Source organism: Watersipora subatra, chromosome 9 (assembly GCF_963576615.1).
Source record: "Watersipora subatra chromosome 9, tzWatSuba1.1, whole genome shotgun sequence".
NCBI lineage: Eukaryota > Metazoa > Bryozoa > Gymnolaemata > Cheilostomatida > Watersiporidae > Watersipora > Watersipora subatra.
Genome location: NC_088716.1, coordinates 60,009,695 through 60,033,162, shown reverse-complemented (window position 1 = coordinate 60,033,162; position 23,468 = coordinate 60,009,695). Strand labels below are relative to the sequence as shown.

At 37.0% G+C, this 23,468-nt stretch overlaps 1 protein-coding gene across 3 annotated transcripts in view; it reads left to right on the top strand.

The window, feature by feature from the left end:
* LOC137403804 (uncharacterized) overlaps positions 1 to 23,468 on the top strand; it is a 35,631-nt gene that overhangs the window by 5,159 nt on the left and 7,004 nt on the right. For 2 of the 3 annotated variants that reach the window (XM_068089862.1, XM_068089860.1), the window contains 5 exons: positions 5,632 to 5,652; positions 9,855 to 10,010; positions 12,519 to 12,642; positions 19,793 to 19,998; positions 22,814 to 23,056. In XM_068089862.1, coding sequence (XP_067945963.1) covers positions 5,632 to 5,652; positions 9,855 to 10,010; positions 12,519 to 12,642; positions 19,793 to 19,998; positions 22,814 to 23,056 — 750 coding nt within the window. The remainder of the gene's footprint in view (positions 1 to 5,631; positions 5,653 to 9,854; positions 10,011 to 12,518; positions 12,643 to 19,792; positions 19,999 to 22,813; positions 23,057 to 23,468) is intronic. The other variant, XM_068089861.1, reaches the window with a different exon arrangement.

Genomic DNA, 23,468 nt, shown 5'->3' with positions numbered 1-23,468 from the left:
TAGTTTTCATTTTTATTCTTCATCGCATAATTGTATACATATCAGGAGTATTTCTTCTGACCTAGCGTGGGTTCCATACAAGCCACCTGCCATTTCATCACTTGTCTTGACACTGACGTCGGAAAAACTTTCAGCTAACCGCTGGGCCATCGTCAATTGACTCGGTTAGATTCATCACTTCAACAGCGATTGTCTTGCTGTAAACATCTGAGCTGTTGAGTCCTGGAATAATCTGTCTTGTCGGCCTCCAAGATAAAGCAATGGCCTGATATTGTTAATTGCTATACATGCACTCATTTGCTGATGTCCTGTTTCATCTGTGGAAGGCTTGAGCATTGTATCTTAGTAAAGACACTTCATTATACTTTATCAGTTGAGTAAATAATTTAGTTGGTCCAACTCGTCCATTCATACCCCATGATTCAGTGAAACTATTTGTCAAGAGATAAGATACAATCGGAAATCTATGCAAATCATCCTTCATAATTTCCAGCGGTTTAAAATAAATGTTTGTGAAGTTATTCAACCCTTTGACACAGTTAAAGGCAGCATAATGGAATAATTTTGTACTCCTGGCTGCTGGGATGAGAAATACGTGATTATCTAAATGTTATTGATCTGGTGAAACTTGAAACTGTTGAATGCAGTCGTTAGTTAGAATGTTTTATAGAGTCTGTGTTGTGTTTTCACTTTTTTTTGTTACAATGCCTCTAACCATAAAAAAGCAGCACAAACTGCGCCAAAATTTGCATTCAACTGTTTACAAAGGTTGCTTTGGGTCTGTACTGATACTCATTGGAGAAATATTGGCAATCCTAGAATGCTAAACATTGACCTCAGTTTATCACAAAGTGATTAAATATGACTGGCTATTAAATCTCTACAATGCTTTACCTTACCCTTGATGGAAAATGAGTGGTTAGTGAATGCAGGTTACCCTAAGGTCCCAGTCTCCAGCACTTTTCTGTTCAAATTACAATGTATATATATCTAAATTTCATTTTGCAATTGACATTGTTCGCATTGGCGATGCCAAAGATCGGAGATGTTTCTGGCTTTGGCCGGAGGGGATGACTACTTGGCGTGTTACCGAACGTTGTCATTAGTGATCAGTACTACAGCTTAGTAGCTACTAGATTAACTATATAGGCAATTCCTAATTGGTCTAGAAGTACTTGTAAATGGTGATTGGCTGAGAAGCATAATAATGAAGTCGAATTATATTAGTATTGTAGGCTTTTCCAAGCCTTAAACTATAGGCCTACAGTGTATGGCTCATTACGGCATGTTTTGACACATGGACAAAGGCTTTAGACAAACTTAGATTTTAGTCTTTTGTTAAAAAAAGTTTTATTTGGATGTTGCGCAAATCTCTGATTGTTGCTAACCATCAGGGTGAAGGACATTCATTGTTAACAAACCTGTTTTTCTTAACCCATTCAATCGTCACTTGTTCAGTGAACACCGACCTAGATATACATTTTTGTATTTGCTGCTCTGTTATGATTGAGCAATGCGATGACAGAATTATCACTCTCATTCCGTCGGTGGTAGCTGTCCAATCATTGCAGTTCCACTTTAATTGACTTATCCCATTCTTGCTTGCGAAATCACTTTGTCATAGCATGGAATTTTCCACTAGCACTTGCTGCTCGCTTGCTCCTACTTGCAAAGCTTGTAACTTCTCTCTCGGAGCCTTCCAAGTTTCCTATAGCTCTTCCAAGTTTCCTATAGCTCTTCCAAGTTTCCTATAGCTCTTCCAAGTTTCCTATAGCTCTTCCAAGTTTCCTATAGCTCTTCCAAGTTTCCTATAGCTCTTCCAAGTTTCCTATAGCTCTTCCAAGTTTCCTATAGCTCTTCCAAGTTTCCTATAGCTCTTCCAAGTTTCCTATAGCTCTTCCAAGTTTCCTATAGCTCTTCCAAGTTTCCTATAGCTCTTCCAAGTTTCCTATAGCTCTTCCAAGTTTCCTATAGCTCTTCCAAGTTTCCTATAGCTCTTCCAAGTTTCCTATAGCTCTTCCAAGTTTCCTATAGCTCGGATTGTTTTCCCAGTCAGTCATCGTACTAGTTTGCTTATCGCACAAAATTTATAATTTGTAAACACTGACAAGTTGATGATTTGGACTGGAACGGAATTGGGATCATCTACTCTCAGCCTGTCATTTAATTAAAGCTACTGAACTGCTCACAGTGTACTTGCATGATTTGTCATAGCCATATAAGCATGCCTGGATATGTGTTTGTACTATCTGTGGGCTTTAAGTGACTGGCTATTTGGTCGGATCACTACGTTGAAACTTCAACTTGTCAATGACTTGGTATTCCGCTGACAAGCCTTTGTGCTGAATCAACTAACTTAGCATTTTCAAAGTTCCATAAATTGCTCACTAATGAGTTGTCAGAGGCATTTGAAAATATTCTTGAGTGACCTATAACCTTGAGTAAGTCTTCTGCATAAATAAAACACTCAGTGAGGAGATAATAATAAATATTTTTACTTCGCACTTCTTGGTTCTCCTCAACAAGTTTGTCACTCCAACCAATCATCGCTAGATTCTTACCAATTTTTGGTGGTGAAGTCAGCGCTGTTTGAGCGTTTCACGTTTTACGTTAGCGTATCTTTCTAAGAGCTTTGAAGAGTCGGCTTTTCTCAATCAAAAATATGCCAAGAATCCTTACAGTGAAGCTGAAGTAACAGTAGAGAAGGCTGGAAACATTTACTGGCTGGAAGCTTTTACCTATATGGAGCTTAGGACATTCAACACAATCAAATTTCCACAATTGTTTTTCGGTCGTGGAGCAAGTTCTCTTTCCCTTTAAAACCGGCTATCATAGACAAGATACTCACTGGCTTCCCTTAGCTCAATCGCATTATGCCCACAGCTGTATCGATCTGTTTACTTGTTTTGTGTCATTGGATCCATTCATTCAGACATTGAAATGTCATGAGTTACTTTGGCCAAGAGTTTGTTTAGTTATCTATAGAATGTTCAACTAGCTTGAGTTGATATAATCAATTATTGACATGACTAATAAGCCATTGTTGACATGAATAATATGCCATTCCGAACATGATTAGTAATGCCATCATGGGCTGCCATTTGGTTCACTGTAACAGCCAAGATTTTGGAACAGGATGGCATCTCGACAAGACATTTATTAAAAATTTAGCGACTTATTTTGCCTTTTTATTTCTACATTTTTAGGAGTTTTTATAATAGAGAGAAGGGATTCGGCAGCAATAGTACTCTCATGTAAAAGCTTGATGTTTCAACAAAGCATAGCTGCAGTTACACATGTCTATGGTCACCTTTATCGGGTTTATTTGTTTATAACTGTAATTGCTAGCAGGTGTCGATACTGTCAGAAAATAATACATAACTGAAGTTTGATAAAGTCACCTTGATTGTAGTGCACAGTCCCAGGTAGGTTCATAGACTCACAAACTGCTAAGCACATTGTTGTATATCAACAAAAACCAAGCTATTGGTCAAACTGTACTTAACAGGTGCAATAATATATTAGCATGTTACCATGATTTTAGGCAAATCGTTTCCATTCAAGTGTAGCGTTTGTCGCTGTACAACTACATGAATCTTAAGAAAGGTCATGTGGGCTTTTATATCTAATTCAATATAAAAGCCAGCTATACCAATACACATTTCGGATTAACCTAATTCAATACACAGAATGCAACCAATCATATAAACTGATGAGCAACTCTATCTACATTTTGAGCTTTGTTATCCTTGAGTGTCTGTCAGCACCTCTTGAAGGTGTTATGTTTGATATCTCAGAGGATCCACCGAACTACAATATGTTGGCTCATTCCACCAAAAACTCTTGTTGCTACATAAAACATGATACAATACTATCAACATGAACTATAAACATCTGATGGGCTTATCAGATATTTTGACGTGCTGCTTTGTTCTGTTGACAAGTACCATTACTCATAAATTGTCAGATAATTACGAAACAAGTTTACTGGATGCTGGGCTGCCTGAGTCGCACAATTATTTTGACTTGTACTAGTAGTGTGTGTTGCCAGGTTTGATTAATTGACCTTCATAGCTACATGATTTAGTGCTTGATTCCTCAACTCTGCTACATCATTGCAACACTTCTGCACCACTCAAAACAGCACAGGAAAGAAGACAGCAATTATTAACGGAATGGCGCAATTAACTCTTATCACAGAAAGGCATCGAATGTACAACAAGCTTTTCACAGAGTATATCAATGTCTGACTACAAAAGAATCTTTTGCTTTCTTGACTGCTATTGAATGTTTTGATTAGTTTGTTGCATTCATAGAGAAATTCTTGTACAGGCAGTCTATCATTATAATTAGCACATTTCTCAAGAATGGTGGTATGTACTTAACGCTTGGATTTCACCTGGTTAGAATGTGAGTAATAATAATAAACCCAACATTCACATTTTAGTGCTCAACAAATCAGCATTAACCCTGAAATAGCTGCAGCTAGCTAAAATGTGCAGAGGATCCCGAGGTTGTTTTTTTAGATAACAACATCCATGATTGTAGTTGACCATGTACACTGCTAATAGCAACTCTCAAAGTGGCAATGACAACCTGACACCTTGGCTGCCAACATGTGACAAGTGGCTGCCAACATGTCAAGTTGGCAAGATGCCAACATGCGAACAAAAAGTTTAAAGATGAACTTTTACAAAATTTCAGTAGCTTTTATGAGAGAGTACCCGTATTTTTATCAATTGCTATTGTTGTTGTTTGAGATGATCTGACTGCCAGGATTTTTCGAGATGAAAATTGACAGAATTTGATCGTTATTAAAACGCTCAGATGTAGCGAAAGTACGATGATTATGTCTATTGTTGCAGAGACTGACAGAATAGAAATGTGGAACACTGCACAACTTGAAAGTAATAGCCAATATCAACTATCATAGCGATAGCTACTAGTGATGTCATTTTGCTCATATTTTTCTGCTGAGCATTTTAACCACGATCAAGTTATGTCGATTTTAATCTTGTAACATCTCAGCAGTCAGATCACCTCAAATATAAAAAACAATCGCAAATGATAGAAAACAGCGATATTTCTGATAAATTTACAATTCTAGTTTACAAATAAAGCACAGTTTACAATAAATATACAGTTAAAGTTCGTTATTAAAGTACCACGCTTAAACTCATGTGAAACATGTCCTCTGGTTGTTTGGCCAGCATCAGATATTGATTGGTGTTGTAGCTGAAATGCACTGTTGCATTCTACATGTTGTTTACAGGGAATTGTTCTTGCTATGGCAAACTGTTGTCTAATATTTACTATTTGCTCACTGTCCACCACCCTGCAGCTGTGTAACTCGTCATACTGTTCAACTAACATACATATCCACTGCATAGTTATGTAGACTCCTGTGCACCCTGTCCGCCGGGCTCTGCCTTCCGCGGCTCATACTGTCAGCCAGTGATTCTTTTAAGGAAATATTTATAACTTGTAAATCATTGTTGTGATGCTTTACTGATTTTATTCACTCAAGTAAATGAAGATATTACCCAAGATTCATTGTATGCTGACAGTATGTCTATAATTGTTGTTTCGTATTTTCCCTTTAGAATATTAAATATCTAAAGTTACTTTTAGAGGAGAGTTATTACACTGAAGGTAAGTAGTGCAGCCTAACAATGGTGAAGCTCTCAGTCTCCCAGTATACAACCAACACTCAGCTCCATAGTCCTTGAGTTGTCCTTTCATGTAATTCTGGATGATTGGACAATTGTAGCGGAGTGTTGGTTTGACTAATATAGCAGTATTTGTCTTCTGTAACAGAATCTCTAGACTTCTCAAACTGTCTGTAAATAAACTAACTTGAGTGTTTGACATCGGCTGACACAAAACCTGTACGGCTAGCTCATTCTCTATCTACCGTTGATTCGTCCTGCCTTTTGTGTGCCCCTACGTCTTGCTACGCCATGTCAACGTGTAACTATGGAAACTAGCGTTTCTATTTTGTGTAAAAGTTCAATATGAAATATGTTTGCATAGTATAACTAGTAAAACACGACATGTTGTCTCTGCGGTTCAGTGTGCCTTTTACTATCTTGTCACATTGTGTTCACTGTGAAGTAGTGGATGTGCACTAGTCGAGTATTGCATGAGCCAGTGATAGCGATATAAAGCTAGTGCGGCAGGTTCAAGTATTTTATGTTATTATTGTGTCTCTAAATATAAGCTGCTATGTTCAACATGTTGTCCAAACGTTATTCCAACAGTCCGTCTACATAAAGTGGCATAGATGGGGCTCGTTTTTAACCATAAGCAACATTTGATGCTAGAGTGTTGCTCATTTTTTGTTGTTTGCTCACCATAATAGGCAAGGTCGGCTTAAAGGAAAGGTTTTTTCAAGCTATGAAAACATGACTCCGTTCATTTGTGATATTTCTTTTAAATGATCGAAATATTTAGTCATAAAAACAGATGTGATGAACAATTTTTTCTGTCATAAGTAGGGCTTACGCAGGTCCATTCGTTTGTTCTCACCAGAAACTGGAAAAGCTCTACTTTTGAAATTTATTATCACAGCACTAAAGGTAAGGCCACACGTACCGTGTAATTTCAACTAATCTGGGAAATTCCATTCGTACGAAATTTCTGACCTGCCACACGGAGTTTTCCCACCACGGATTCGTGCGAAACTAACTTTCAACTAGCCAATCATAACGCGGTGATAAATTGAAGCCGATTCCGTTTCAATCATTTGCTTCAGTACAAACATGCGGGTCAGATCTAAAAAAAGATAACGTTTTGTGAGTTTCTAGTCGCAATTCCTAATTCCTAATATCGGTTGCGGAATGTACACGTAAATTAATTTCGGCGCCTACAATATAACTGCGCGTTAATAAGGTCGTTTCTACGCAACTACAAAACTGCTAATGCTAGTTGCACTGAGTAGTTGTAGTAGGCTGTTGTTGTAAATGGTTTTTAGTATACTTTTGAATAGAGCTTGTACATTGATAATATTTTTACGAACTATTACGAATGTACTACATTGCAAAACGGTTCTTTTGTATGACTACAGCAGGTTTTGGCTTGCCCACAAAACCGTTTTACTTTTTCTTCTAATTACAATACAAATTTGAACCTGACTTTTCAGCAATTATTAGCCTAGCTACAAAGCAGTTTTATTTCTATTAAATACATATTGGAACCTGACTTTTCAGCAAATATTAGTCTAGCTACAAAACAGTTATATTTCTATTAAATAAATCCATTACGTCCATGGTACTACTGATTACATATAATCGCCAACACAGTACACAGTTTTCAAACCGAGTTAGGAACTGCGGGCTAGAAACTCGCAAATCGTTATCTTTTTTAGATCTGACCAAACATGTGCAAAAGAAAACGGCCTTCAACATTCAACTAACCTTTTCAACCGACCAATCAAACAGCGTTACGTAGGAATTTCTTACGTTTCGTCCAATTCAGGATTCGTTCATCGTGTGCAACCAACGATGGACGAATTCGTTTAAATGTCAACTCGTACAAATCGTTTCGTCCAAATTTCGCCGATTTCGTGAAAATTTTGTCTCGTGTGGCCTTACCTTAAGAATATCTGTAAAATACTTGTAAAATACTTGCCGTCTCACCTATATTAACTTGTATGTATGAAATAATCTCAAGCATCATACAATCTCTGTTAAAGGCTGTCCACACAGCAACTGAACAGATGCTCTTGAATATTGTCAGCAATGGTTGCGTAAGTCTAAACTTCAGGACCTCATAAAAAAATAAACGACATTTCAGTCATGCCTCTACATACGAGTGCCCCAACACGCGAGAAACTCAAGATACCGGCTGGCCTTTTATAATTGGGTTTTCTTTGAGATACGAGCCGGTTCTTGATGGCCACTACACTATATGGCCGAGTACGTGAGAGACCAATTTTGAAAACAGCGTCGCTCGGTCTTTCGCCTTAAACTATTTGAAAAAAAATTTTAAGATTATAAAAGATCTTTGTTTTTAGGTTTTGTAAAAGATTAAACTTGGCTTCAAGTGTCTGTTTAATAAGCTAAATTCGCTGAAGTTAAATTATAAGTGTCTATTACGTAGCGTCACAAAAGTTTAGTGTATCAAACGCGTTTTTCTCAGGTCTCGCTCAGATCGCTATTCTCCACCACATCTGTGTCGATGGTAAAACTCCATACAGTAGTGTACATAGTGATGTTACATTTAATCTCAGACTTTACAACACATCAAGCTCGTATGTCGAGGTATGACTCTAGAATATTCTAAAAATAGGTCGGAAAGTTGTATAATTTACTAACAATATATTCAATCAAGCTTTCAAAAATAATAATTATGGTTGTTCCATAGTTTCTTGTTTTATTTTCATGTGATTTCAATTTAACAAATTAAAAATATGAAAAAAACTAATAACTAACCAAATGAAAAAATTGCATTTGCTCATTCTAAACTGTCCAATCAAATGAAGGCTTCAGTTGAGCGATACCATATTTGCACATCAACATGGTTTAAACAAGGTTTCCATTTTTTTACCCATGTCACATTTACGGTGCTGTACGCTTCGGCTGGTTTGCCGTGTGCCCAGCCCTCCAGTCTTTAGAATTCTTGATTATTCCTGGGTCTTTCCTGAATTATTATGTCTTGTCAACTTTCATGATTTCTCTATTGTTGCCGAGTCTGTCAGCATGCTTGCATTCTATTTGATGATTAATATTTGAAAGGTTTTATTTAAAATATTTTGCCATAACGTTATTTATCAGTTGATGCAGATCTCCATCTTGAACCTTTCCGCTTGAAATAAAGTACACTGCTCTGCAGTTATTGTTGTCAACTGTTCTTCAAAGATTAAAGGTTTTTAATAGGACAAAAATTAATAGTTTTGTTCAAATCTTACTACTGTACAATTTAATTTGAAGAAATGCCTTATTTGAAGAATTTTTTAGAAAAAAAACTATTATTTGATGGCCTTGCAATGCATAGTAAAAATCAAAGAGCTAATCATCTACTCGATAAAATCAAAATGTTACAGTCGAGCGGATTTAAAAAATCAATGGCATATGCATTAGATGTTCTATGGTAGGACAGACAAGACGGTGTTGAAAGCAGTAACGGGTGTTGGTAACAGGCTTGATGAGACAAGGGCTATATTAAATACTTAAAATCAAGTATTTTGGCATACTGGCTCTTGGGGGCTTGGTGATAGGTGTGGCTATACTCACTTCTTTGAACAGTGGCTTCTTAAACACTTGTTCTTCTGGAATTCAGAAGAACATTAATAACACAGACGCTTGATTACTAGTTACTCAGCTCACTAACATATTCGTCAGGCTCGCTAACACCTGATTGCCACAATCAAAATACTGGCATTGCTTTTGATATGAAAATATTTTTCTTTGCAAGCTCAAAATCTGCTATAATAATCTTTAGTGTGTAGATGTTTTCTATGCATTCACTGATCCGATTTTAAATATTTGAGTGTCTTTCTCACCTCCGAGTGCTAAAGAACTTTTTTATGGGCTGGGCATGCACATCTTTAATTGAAGACAGGTACTGCTGTATTGGCCATGCTGGCAGGTCGGGGCGGGTGCTTGTTGGCAAGTGCTTCATTGAACTGCTCATTTCACTTGCTAGACCATGTGTAACCATCCGCACCGATTCAACCCCTCAGCTCAACCTTTTGTGATCAATTCTCAGAAATGAATACTATGTAATTTGTATATCTTATTCACCAGTTTCCATTGCATCTCTCTTGTCTTAATGTTTTTCTTTTCAAAGCTCACTGTTTATTCCTGGCATCCGATTGAGAACTAAACTGACTGGACACTCATGTGATTTTCTAGGCAGCTTAGACACGAAAGTGTGCGACTATATGGTTGATCCAACATTCGTGTGTACAATTGTTACTGGAAAGATTCCTTGGCAGAAAGAGTATGGCGGGCGCTACTGCTGCTCTGCATTCTCCAATGAGTGGTACTACATACATTGGATTGACCCTGGTATGTAGCTGATAAATGCACAGATGGTTTAAATCTGAACATTTTTATACACATCTCTTTTAATTTATCGTTATACCAAATCAGTAACGAGACAGCTCACTAGGATATATTTGACATATATTCATATTACAGTCAAACATGAATAACTCAAACTTCACGGGACCGAGCGAAAGTGTTCGAGTTATCAGAGCGTTCAAGTTATCAGAGCACTGTCACAAATCCATGTATTTATTTATTTATTAGTAGAGACATGTACATATACAAACTATAATATAAATTAAGAGCATAAATGGCTTGTTCCAAATTAAATGCTTCTAATGTGAAGTTTAAAATTTTTTTTATCAAAAAGTGTAGATATTTTTCTATCACTTGAGATTAGTTCGTTGTTTGAGGTGATGTTATTAGAGGGACGTTTTTAGATTTAATTTGGTAAAACTTGATCGCTGTTGAAATGATCAGAAGAAAAGACATCTTTCTCTTGAGCGTTTCAACTCAGATCAATTTTGCCAATTTTTCTTTAAGTTTATGCGAAGGTTACCTCACTTTTTCTTGCTTCCGAAGCGCCATCGCTAAGCGGATGTTTGTTTAAAATCAAATTTCACCAAACCTTTAGAAAGTCATTGACAAAAATATTTTGCCGATGATGGTAATAACGACGCCTATGAACTACGAAAAGTTGAGGTTTACCTCTATGGCTCGGAATAAAGTGATTTTCTAAAGCGATAACAACCGTTTTGGCAGTAGTTGGGCAAAAAACTGTTCGAGTTAACAAAGTTGAGTTCGAATTATCTAAAGCAATTTATCATTACGAGGGAATGGACCAAAGCATAGCATGTGTTTAACTTTATTTTTGACTTTCCTATTCTATATGTAAACATACTTGCAAATCATACATATGCGTACCATATCGTCTTAATCTAAATCATCACCGTCAATTCCATCAACTTCAGTATTAGAAGTTGATGGAGGTAATTTCACAGTGAAAAACTGCAAGAGCGACCTTTGACAACATGTGGAATTCTAAAAAAATCTTGGCAACCTTCAATAACTTGGTTAAAGGTTGACTTGCAACAAAACTCACATTACAGTTATTTGGCATCAAAAGATTCACCATGTCTTACTCTGTTGTGTTGTAGGTGCAAAATACGTAGAAATGTGATTACAAGCTCTTAAAAGCTCAAAATCGAAAAACCGACGTAGGTTGGAATGAATTTATTTCTCTGACGTAGTCATTACATTTGGTTATTGTTTTGTTACGTGATGTTCTCACGTGAATTGAAAGGCCAATACAAGGCTCAATATAAAACTTATTGTAGCACTAGTTTATGACAAACACTTCAGGTTTTACCAAAGACCCCGTATCAAATATAGATACTCGCTACTTTACAGTTTTGTTTCGGCTTGATCTAATCGTCAAGTCGTATTCTGATCATGTGACCCAATACTTCGCAAATAATTTCTGCAGCACTTTTCGATTATCACAGGTGACCAACAGGCTCGTCATGATTATCAGACAATAATATGTACTCCTTCGAGCTAAGGTTAAAAGATTTAACAAATTTTTACGGTAAGTTATAAGATATCAGTGCTAAAAGTGACAGCATTACAATGACGATAAAACAGACGCGTAAGAACAATAGATGTGGTTTTATTGAATGCGTGAAGTATATTTGTGAAACTATTTCGGCGAATAAGGTTGCGTGAAAATGTAAACAGGACCATTTTGTAACAACTACGTCCCATTTGAGCCGTTTTGGAAAGAGATTCCAAACTACGGCGGTGTCTTGTGGCTGCGATTGACTGTTCGTTTTTTAACTTTTAAGAGCTTGTAATCATATTCCCACACATTTTGCACCTACAACACAACAAAGTAAGACATGGTGAATCTTATGATACCAAATAACTGTAACGTGAATTTTGTTGCAAGTCAACCTTCAAGAATTGCGATACATAGGCAATTGGTACATTTCTAACTCCATCGATGGTTGCAAAAAATTTTGGAGTTCAGCTGTTTACTGCCTACAACTAGTGACTAGTTTTTAATTTTATGTAGTAGTTATTCTCCCCTTTTTAAGCAAAAAGCCAACAGCCCGATTATTTGCAGATTTTAACCTTTCGTGGAATTATCTGCTCGCCAACTCGCGAATTTCTAAATCCATCGACTTGCATCATCCTGTAGGTTATTATGTATTAATATAAGAGTAAAACGTTACATCATACCATCACAAACTGATGATAAATATTAGGACTACTTTACCTATGAAAACTTCTGTATTTGGGGGGATTAACTGCGATTGATAAGTTTTTGAACCTTTGAGCTTGTTAGATAGAGAGAAATACTATAAATTCCATCCTCGCTCTGTGCATTCCTGTTGGAGTAGTGTAAATGAGAAATATGATCCGTACCCATAACATGCAGTGGGAGTCTGACAAGCAGGGTAACATTTAAGCTCAATTTTGCTTTGAGAACATGCTAATGTAGTTGAATTATGCCCTCCTGTGTTGTAGTGCTGAGTGTATCAGCGGACAAAGATCTCGACAGAAACGCGTATGGAACTGAGCAGCAATTTTATTGCTCAGTAGACATGACACCCAGTGACATCTCTTACGTAAACATCTTCAGCGTTGATTGGTATGCCTAGCACATTCTTCAAATCACCATTGTTTGAGGGTTATCATCTTTTACCTGATTTTTTTCGACAATAATTATAATTCATTTTTTAAATTTTTTAATCTCAAGCATGTATGTATTGAGTGACATTTTTTTTCTTATCACGTGTTCACTTTTGGTCGGTATAAAAAAGGGGATTTTTGCAACATTTAACACGGGTCGTTTTTATAAAATTAAACAAACGCAATCAAAAATTCATGATAATAGCTTTTCTCATAGATATATATACCTAGATTGGCCAATAATAGCTATTCCCATCGGTTGCCTTGTCAGACATAAATAGCGCGACGTAACGTCATTGTATTGTACCTCACGCTTGACTGCACTGCTGTTTACAATTAATCTAATGGGAAGAAGGTAACAAAATTACATTTATTTTCACATAAAAACCTTCTTGGATACATAATCCAGTAAACTAAAGTAATTATGTGATAATATCTGATAACCACCATAGAATAAAACTATAAAAGCTATGAATTGTTGCACACAAATCATGAGCCATCAAGGCTTTATTTGCAACCCTCTCCTATCCCCATTCTCTCTTTTCCTCTTCTCCAAAGAAGAAGTGAGAAAGGAAAAAGAGAGAAGGGGGAAAGGAAAGGAGAGGGGGGGGGGGCAAATAGCCAACCCACCCAAAAAGCCAGACCCTGGCTAGGTAAAAGACTAATATCATGTTGAACTAAACATTACTAAGTACAGTAATACTTCAACTTACGAGTTCTCCAACGTACGAGAAACTTGAGATACGAGCTAGCTTTTAAGCAAGTTTCAGTACTAACATATGAGCCATGTTTGAGATACGAGCACGTGAGTCAGTTGCCAAGTATGCCGAATGTGTTTTATGAGAACAGCATCACTCTGTATTTTTCAACTACTCAGGTTTATACTTTGGTACTGCGTTTTTGTGCGCGATTTTCAGTGCAGAATTACACTGTATGTGAATTAAAAGTACTCTGCGTTGACTGAAAGTTTGCCAGTAAAATGAAAGATGATGCAAAGAAAAAGCAAATGATAACAGTTGATATTAAACAGAAAATTTTTGAAAAATATGCGAAATGTGTATGCGTGATTGAGCTAGCTCAGCGATATGACAGAAATACATCCACAATTATCAAACAGAAGGATTATATTCAGGGCATTTAATTCGCAAAAGGACTAACCAAAGTTTCTAAACGGCGCAGCGATCTTCACGACCGCTGATGGAGAGACTGCTCAGGCATTTAATTGAATAAAAGATTAACAATTGTCCGGTGACAGCGTAACTGAAACGATGCTACGTGAAAAGGCCGGTTCTATCTATCAAAACTATAAAAATAGGCATTCGGACAAGTTGGCTAGTGGTCGTGCATTAATCCTTTGTGACGACACCTGTGTTCGTCCTAATCGCAACATGTTGAAAGGGCGACAAAGGCGAACGTATTTAGATAGATTTATTTTAAGACTGCCGGCTAGTCGTGAAAGCGAAACAGGAAAAATTAGCTAACCAGCGAGAAACTTTAAACTACGAACGCCGAAAATTTTTTAATTACGTCAAGTTAAAAATGAAAGTTTGCTTTTAGGTTTGCTTCTGAGTTTGTCTTTTAAGACATTGATAAAATTCAAATTTATCAAAGACAACTGTTGTAATGAAGGATAACTTATATCTCCCTCCCTCGCAAATGCTAGCATTAGCTGCTATTATATGTATTTAATTTTACATTTTAAATAATCACATTTCCTTGTATTATTTTTTAATTGTTGCTTTTTGAAAGCATGTGGTAAATCATGACAATAACCAACATGTTCTTTCTGTTACAATATCTTGTTTTGAGTGTTTTATTTGCATTTTTAGAGTATGGAAACCAAGCAATATATATTTAATTGTTCGATATATAAATAAATTGCACCAACATGCGAGTATATTAACATACGAGCTCAGTCTCGGAACGCATTAAGCTCGTAAGTTGAAGTATGACTGTATAAGTTTTTAGCTTTTAAGAGCTTGTAATCACCTTCTCATATATTTCACACCTACAACACAACAGAGTAAGGCATGGTGATTCTTATGATACCAAATAACTGCAATGTGAATTTTGTTGCAAGTCAACCTTTAACTTGCTTTTGCATACTGTACAAATAACTTGGTATTGTCCTTTCGTGACTGGCTTCTTAGTGGTGGCAGTTAGTGCTAGCCTGGGAAAGTTTTTCACCAATCCAGCACTACTAAGCAACACTCTTGTCACTTTCTTGCGCTTTTGTCGCTGTGGTTGCAAACCTCAATTACCACAGGCGAAGACAAAGTCAAGCCACCCTGATTCTTAACTGTGATTAGGGAATTCGTTGCTTGGTTTACATCAACGTTGGTAACATCCACGATGCTAGTGATACAATCATTACACTTCAGCTTTGGTGACCTAGCCAGCTACATAGCCAGCTGTAAAATAATCACTCTGTCTCATTTTTGACTTCAGACATACTTGCATACTCATCATATTTAGTCATGTTTAGTTCAGCATATTAGTCTATTTACCTAGTCAATGTCTGGCTCTTTGAGTGGGTGTGCTATTTCCCCTCTCCATTCCCCTTCTCTCTTTTCCCCTTCTAACTTATTCTTTGGAGAAGAGGAAAAGAGATAATGGGGATAAGAGAGGGTTGAAAATAAAGCCATGATGGCTCATGATTTGTGTGCAACAATTCATAGCTTTTATAGTTTTAATCTATGGTGGTTATCAGATATTATCACAGAATTGCTTTAGTTTACTGGATTATGTATACAAGAAGGTTTTTATGTGAAAATAAATGTAATTTTGTTTCCTTCTTTCCATTAGATTCATTGTAAACAGCAGTGCAGTCAAGCGTGAGGTACAATACAGTGACGTTACGTCGTGCTATTTATGTCTGACAGGCTTTTTCCCTATTGGCCAATCTAGGTATATATATCTATGGCTTTTCTCAACTCTGCTTGTAATGTATTGGTTACTTTGTTTCTCTTGCAAAGTCACCAGTTACCCTTGACAACGCATTAACACATCACTAAAGATTTTACTCCTTTGAAATAGCCTATATGTGGGATTAATGGCAATATCTATATGTTAATTTTGCATGGTGATGTTTCTATCCATATGCAAACATGGGATAAATTAGAAGTGTACTCTATCTGCTTCTCAGGGCACCTTACTACAAGGAATTGTGAATCTTGTTTGTGCCGCAATAATTCGCTAGGTTTTCCTGGTGCGCATGATATGAATATGGAGTTGCACCACAAGTTGAGTTACCATACATATAAGTGGCTCAATGAACATTCACATGATGGCATTTGACACCAGCAGCATTGGTTAAAGACAAGACTGCATCACTACTTCTTGACCCCAAAAGTCAACAAGTAGTAGTGTTGGGCCAGTATATAATTTAGTATCGGATAGGATATCCTTGCACTATTTTGTCGGTTTCTCCGGTGTCAGTATCCTCGGTATTTACCATATTCGGTATCCTTTGCCAACTAAGAAAGTTCGGTATTGTCGGTATTGTAGTTCGGTATATCATTTTCAGTGTGTGTTTAATTTCAGCTTACCTACTGCCCATTTTTATATAACGCAGGCAGGGGGATAAATCAAATATAAAACGTATAAATATATCAAACGTATAAAATATCAAATAGGGTTTTATCACATATAAAACGTAATATGCATTTTATATTTGATAAAATATAAAACGTATATTACGTTTTTAATTTTATCAATGTAAAACGTAATATAATACTAGATACCTATAGGTAAGCGTGGTAATGTTTGCTGAAGAAAGAGTTATAATATAATTCGCATGTGTTTTGTTTTCAGAATGTCTGAGAAAAAGGTTGTTATTGCCAATGTGCGCTGAGCGACTCTTTTTGATTAGCAATTAACCATAACATCAATTGACGCATGATTTTTCTTTTTCATTTTTCTCATTTCTTTCTCATTCAGTTACCTAGCGATTGTGGATGAAACGTCAAATGAGCTCTTTCATAAGCAGCTCATAGTGCGGGAGATTCTCTTGCGCACACGTCGCTGGTAATGCTGTAGCCTGTCAAATACAAAAATCTTTCCGGATAACCAATTACCGATAGGCTTTCTCGGATAAATACCGATCATATCAAACCGGCCGCGAATAACTAGCCGTCACCGAAAATGATTGGTTTTCCGGATACCGATAATCGCTCGGTGTCGGTAAAAGCGAATAACTCCTTACCAGCCCAACACTAATACCCTAGGACACTTATGTATTCGCGGCATCTAACTTTCGCGTTTTCGCGGTGTCATCCTCTCGCGAAAGTTTTATGTGCGAAACTAAACTATCATAACAAACGAGCGAAAAAGCGAAACTAAATAGCTTTGTTCGTTGATACTGTATAATTGAATTTTATAACGACATTTATTTTAACGTTTTAACGACCACTATAGCATCGTTAAAATATAAACCGACCAAATAATTTGACTGTCAAAATTTATTATGTTATTATTTTGCAATTATTTAGGATTATTTTCCCATTAGGAATGATTTATAATGATTGGAATTTGATGTCAATGCACATGCATTAGTTAGCGTTATCGTTTGCTGGGGACATCAATCAATGCAGTGACCACCGTGTGTTGAAAGAAAATAAGACACATGCACTGACACTCGCAGTACTACACAAGCAGCATGGCTCTGGAAAGGTTTGGATTCACCACTGACACCTCTTCAATAACTTGTAATTTTTTGAGATTTGTTTTGTTTTAAGTGATGTGACTGACGAGACGTTTTTAAATTAAAATAGGCAAAACATGACCGCAGTTAATACGCTCAGAAAAAACATCTTTTCCTTTTGAGCGTTTTAACAAAGATCAATTTTGCGGATTTTATTTTAAGTTCATTCGGAGGCTTTTACGCTTTCGATGGGACACGGCCAAGCGGGTGATTGATAAAACTTAATCTTTTGCAAACCTTTATAAAAGTCGTTAACAAAAATATTTTGCCTCTGATGTTGATAATATTGATGCCTAAGAACTACTAGAAGTTGATGTTTGTCTCTATGGCTTGGAATGAAGTGACATTCTACAGCGATAAAAACCGCGTCCATGGCCGTTGGGCAAATAACTTTTCGAATAAAGGATGTTGAGGTCGAGTTATATGAAGGAATTTATCATTGCGTTGGAACTGACCAAACAAATCCGTTTGAGTCGAACTTGCGTTTGAGATGAAATGTTACATTTTATCTGAGGGCGAGTTTTTCGAGTTGGACTGTACTTACCGTAAAAAATTCCCAAAAAGTTGGGGCGGCTCAGCCGGCCAGCTGCCCCAGTGAAAATTGGCCTGTTGATAGTCCAATAAACAAATGGCAGCAAGCGATCAAATTGCATTATCGACCTTGCCCACACCATTCTACCTGCGGTTCACAATTACAAACTAGTCGCAAATTGAAATTTTTTTTTTTCAGTGAACCGAACCTGAGGAATATAATTATGTTTGTTCCACTGCATTTATTTTCACATCACTATATTTTCGCACTCATCAGAGCTGCGAAATTAAGTTACTTCGAAATTTTACTCTGTGAGCTACTCACGAAACTAAATACTAGCGAAATATAAGTGTCCTAGGGTAAGTAGCAACGCAGTCTTGCCAGCTTAGCGGCATTCAGAATATTAGGTATTTAGAACTGCTCAAATCGAAATAAAAATGACTAGTGTGAAAATGTTTAGAATGGAATAGTCTGCGTGATATTTTGATGCACATCGTTTATAAGTACGATTTCCATTATTCGCAAGCGTGAAACATTTGATGTTTTGCGAATAACAAAACTCACTTAACTTGCACATTTTGTCATTTCCATGATGAGGATCTCTTGCTGAATGACTCAAACTTGCACCTTATGGACACATAGCAATTGTGGCCTGGTGAGGGTAGAACGCTGAACTTGCAAACAACAGGCTGGGGTTCAATTCTCAGAAATTCTCTTCAACTCCCGAAAAAAGGCCCCCGGTAGCGACATGAATGACATCTAACATTGAGCTGTTCTCTGCAACTGGGCATGTCTCTAGTCATTGAGATTCCCTTGTCATAAAACTCAGACATGTCCAGCCAAGATCATAGAGCCATTGCTTATGCAACAGTCTTTTTAAAAACATAGCAGCCGATGCTTGCAATAAGCTAAGTAAACGTCATACTTGTTCTTTGAGGGATTACACACACACACATTGGAATAAAAAAGTGGGCTTGCTTAGGCAAATATTATGAGTTCCCATCCTGCACTTTCAGGAGGAAGATTATCTTGCTCTATTCCCTTATACAGCGGAGCCTCAGTTCTCGAACGCTTCGGTTCTCGACTAATTCGGTTTTCGACCAAAGATTTTCAGATTTGTTCGTCTCGGATCTCGAACATAAATTCGGTTCTCGACCGAACCGGAGCATGCGCATTGGATTTGGAACAGCTCCGGAAACAGCGTGGAAACATTCGTTAACAAACGGAGAAGCAATTTACGATTATAAATTCTTTACAAAAAGAGAGGAGCCATCCGTGAAAACGTATCCTCTACCGAAGAGATTTGCTAGGGAGATAACCCCTACACTCGAGTTACCCTAAATTGTTTTGGAGGAGAATTCTCCTTCAAAGATGTGAAGTAAGCGTGCATTGCTGTTTATATTTTTTTTTCCTACGATTGACTTTTGATGTAACTGATCTGTTGCATTTTTTGCTGTTTCATTATCCATTTCTGCAGTTTATGGTATTGTATCTTAACCTTTAATGTTTTTGATGTTTTAAGAGCAAAACATACGAAATGTTTATTTTTGTTTTTTATTTCCATCATCATTAATAGTAAACCTTTTATTAAAATTGAACATGATGTAATATATACTCGTATTTATTTATAGTATGTAGTAATACAGTGCAGGTTATGGTGTAAAATGTTGAAAAAATACTTTACTGAAGTTGTTTGCTCACCTTGGAATGGATTTAAATTTACATGCATTTATTCTAATGGAAAAAATCGTTTTACTTTTTAAACAATCTTCTGGAACGGATTATGTTCAAGAGCCAAGGTTCCACTGTATTTAGGAAAGTGTAGGAAATATGATTCACTTCACTTAGCAGATGTATAAATCTTCTCTTTCTTAGGGAATTTTTTGGGAAGCAGACGAGGGGAGTGTGGAGATCCGTGTTAACTAGTGACACAGTAATATCTAGCCTGGCACATACTGGAGCCAACTATACTCTAACTATAAAAGACTTCAACCCGGTCAAGCATGGGGGAGAGTACCGTTGCCAGCCTACCGTTACGGGTTACACCGGCTCTTTTGCCAGTGAGAAGTTCTCAGTCAATAGTGAGTACATGTATAAGTTATCGTACCTTTTTGTTGCTAGAGCAAGTGCCTTGGAGCCAATTCTTGGCTACAATTATTTCACATGGTGTATTGAGTGGTGACTGTAACTGGATTTGACAGACTAGCAATCCTTTCAACACAGTTGAATATTTAAAATTCTAAACATTGTGGCAGAAAATATGTAGTTTAATAAATGGCACAGTGGCTCTTGTTAACTACTTCTTGGCTATATGTAAGTAGTTCGTAGCGCATGAGGGCCTCGGTACATATGCTGCAATATAGTTACATGAAGGCCTCTGTACATATGCTGTAATATAGTTACATGAGGGCCTCTGTACATATGCTGTAGTATAGTTACATGAAGGTCTCTGTACATATGCTGTAATATAGTTACATGAGGGCCTCTGTACATATGTTGTAGTATAGTTACATGAGGGTCTCTGTACATATGCTGTAATATAGTTACATGAGGGTCTCTGTACATATGCTGTAGTATAGTTACATGAGGGCCTCTGTACATATGCTGTAGTATAGTTACATGAGGGCCTCTGTGCATATGCTGTAGTATAGTTACATGAGGGTCTCTGTACATATGCTGTAATATAGTTACATGAAGGCCTCTGTACATATGCTGTAATATAGTTACATGAGGGCCTCTGTACATATGCTATAATATAGTTACATGAGGGTCTCTGTACATATGCTGTAATATAGTTACATGAAGGCCTCTGTACATATGCTGTAATATAGTTACATGAGGGCCTCTGTGCATATGTTGTAGTATAGTTACATGAGGGCCTCTGTACATGAGCTGTAATATAGTTACATGAGGGCCTCTGTGCATATGCTGTAGTATAGTTACATGAGGGTCTCTGTACATATGCTGTAATATAGTTACATGAGGGCCTCTGTACATATGCTATAATATAGTTACATGAGGGTCTCTGTACATATGCTGTAATATAGTTACATGAAGGCCTCTGTACATATGCTATAATATAGTTACATGAGGGTCTCTGTACATATGCTGTAGTATAGTTATATGAGGGTCTCCGTACATAAGCTGTAGTATAGTTACATGAGGGCCTCTGTACATATGCTGCAATATAGTTACATGAGGGTCTCTGTGCATATGCTGTAGTATAGTTACATGAGGACCTCTGTACATATGCTGTAGTATAGTTACATGAGGGTCTCTGTGCATATGCTGTAATATAGTTACATGAGGGCCTCTGTACATATGTTGTAGTATAGTTACATGAGGGTCTCTGTACATATGCTGTAGTATAGTTACATGAGGGCCTCTGTACATATGCTGTAGTATAGTTACATGAGGGTCTCTGTACATATGATGTAATATAGTTACATGAGGGTCTCTGTACATAAGCTGTAGTATAGTTACATGAGGGTCTCTGTACATATGCTGTAGTATAGTTATATGAGGGCCTCTGTACATATGCTGTAGTATAGTTACATGAGGGCCTCTGTGCATATGCTGTAATATAGTTACATGAGGGTCTCTGTACATATGCTGTAGTATAGTTATATGAGGGCCTCTGTACATATGCTGTAGTATAGTTACATGAGGGCCTCTGTACATATGATGTAATATAGTTACATGAGGGTCTCTGTACATATGATGTAATATAGTTACATGAGGGTCTCTGTACATATGCTGTAGTATAGTTACATGAGTGTCTCTGTACATATGCTGTAGTATAGTTACATGAGGGCCTCTGTACATATGCTGTAATATAGTTACATGAGGGCCTCTGTGCATAAACTATAGTATCACAAACCATAAGATGGTGGAGGGCTGGCTATGTAGACCGGTGGTGTCACGATGTAAAGGTTTTGGGTTTATAAAATACTTGAAGCACTCGTGGTCTTGAGGTTTTCATAATAAGTTTGATTATTTTCAGTTCATCGATGGATCTGCAATAGGCAAGTATATATTTTACATCTTTTCGAATCACCAGTAATCCTATTGTTGCAGTTACAATTTTATTTAACATTAGTAATGTAAGAACTGCTTCTTTTGAAAAGTTTACAAATAGTTTTATTCGCAAATCTTTAAGTCACGTTGCTACTTGTTACTATTCGATCATAGCTATATATATCAAGCTAAATATGCCGCAGATTTCACAATGTCCCGTTGACAGCATTTGATGTTGTTACTTTTCACCAAGAGCTGCCATCGCCTATACCGAAAGTAGGTCAAACAGATGTTAATTTTGTTTCTTTACATATGGGCTATATATGCATATACATATATTTTTCAAAGTTTGTGTGTATGTATGTGGGTTTGTGTGTAGTTCCAGCTATAGCTATAAACATCTTGGAATTTAAATTTCGCGTTTTGATGGATTTGAACTCACGGCATATGCATCCTGAAGTTTTTTATCCAAGCGCTCTACCACTGAACTACATAGGCATTTTGATCAATGACGTTATTATATTTCGTGTATCGTATGCGCATGCTAATTATTTTAGCACTGCGCCCAGACGTTCCCATGCCCCTGTTAAAAAATGTTTTTGTAAGGGTCAATTACTATATCTGGGGTCAAGGCTAATTCTTCTCATGGGGAGGATAATATTTTCTCCGTAGAAAGATCATTGGCATTCTTTCTCTGTTTGGTCAGACAAAGACAGTACTATATCTCATTTTTACATTTGTACCAGTATCGAAAGGTACCAGTATCATCGCATTCAAAGTTTTGATGGATAGCTTCTGGTGGAACAGTAATCTTTTAACGTAATGTTTATTGACATAAACACATGCTGACTTTTCAACACAGACAGTCTTTGCTTGTAGGCCTCCCACAAGCCACTCTGATAAACAACAAACGCAACAAAAAGTTTGTTTTTGGCATAGAAGAGACGGGTGTGAAGTTTACTTGCGAGGCTCTGTCATATCCCTTCCCTGAACGGATAGAGTTTAAGCTTCAATCAGTTGTTCTTGACGGAAACACACCCGGAGTTACTGAATATGAGGTTGATGTCCTCAGTACTGATGTCAATGCACATAAGGCCAGCTTTGTCGTCAACAACATGACAGGTAGGACGGGTGGCTCTAGAAACGCCCTTGTGGCATGCACATAGCTAATTTTCTTTTCTAATATTTTTACAATTGGCCCTTGTTCATTGACTCCCCCTGATGAGCCCAACTAGCTAGGTTTGAAGATTATTTTACAAAATACAAGGGATTGTTTTGTAAGTCTTATGATAACTTGTAATAGGGTGGTATCGGAGATGGGCAATTTATTTTCACACACCTCAATGCTTATGAAATAATATTTTACATTTTGTTGTGGATATACACGCGTGTCAGAATAAGTTAGCTGTAAGTGGCTTGCCTTATGTAACAAGAAAACACGATCCTCCCCATTGAGCCTAAGGTTACAAGGTAGCTTTGCCAGCTCCTGCTTTTCATTTCTAATTCATAACCATAATTGAAAGACTATATTTCT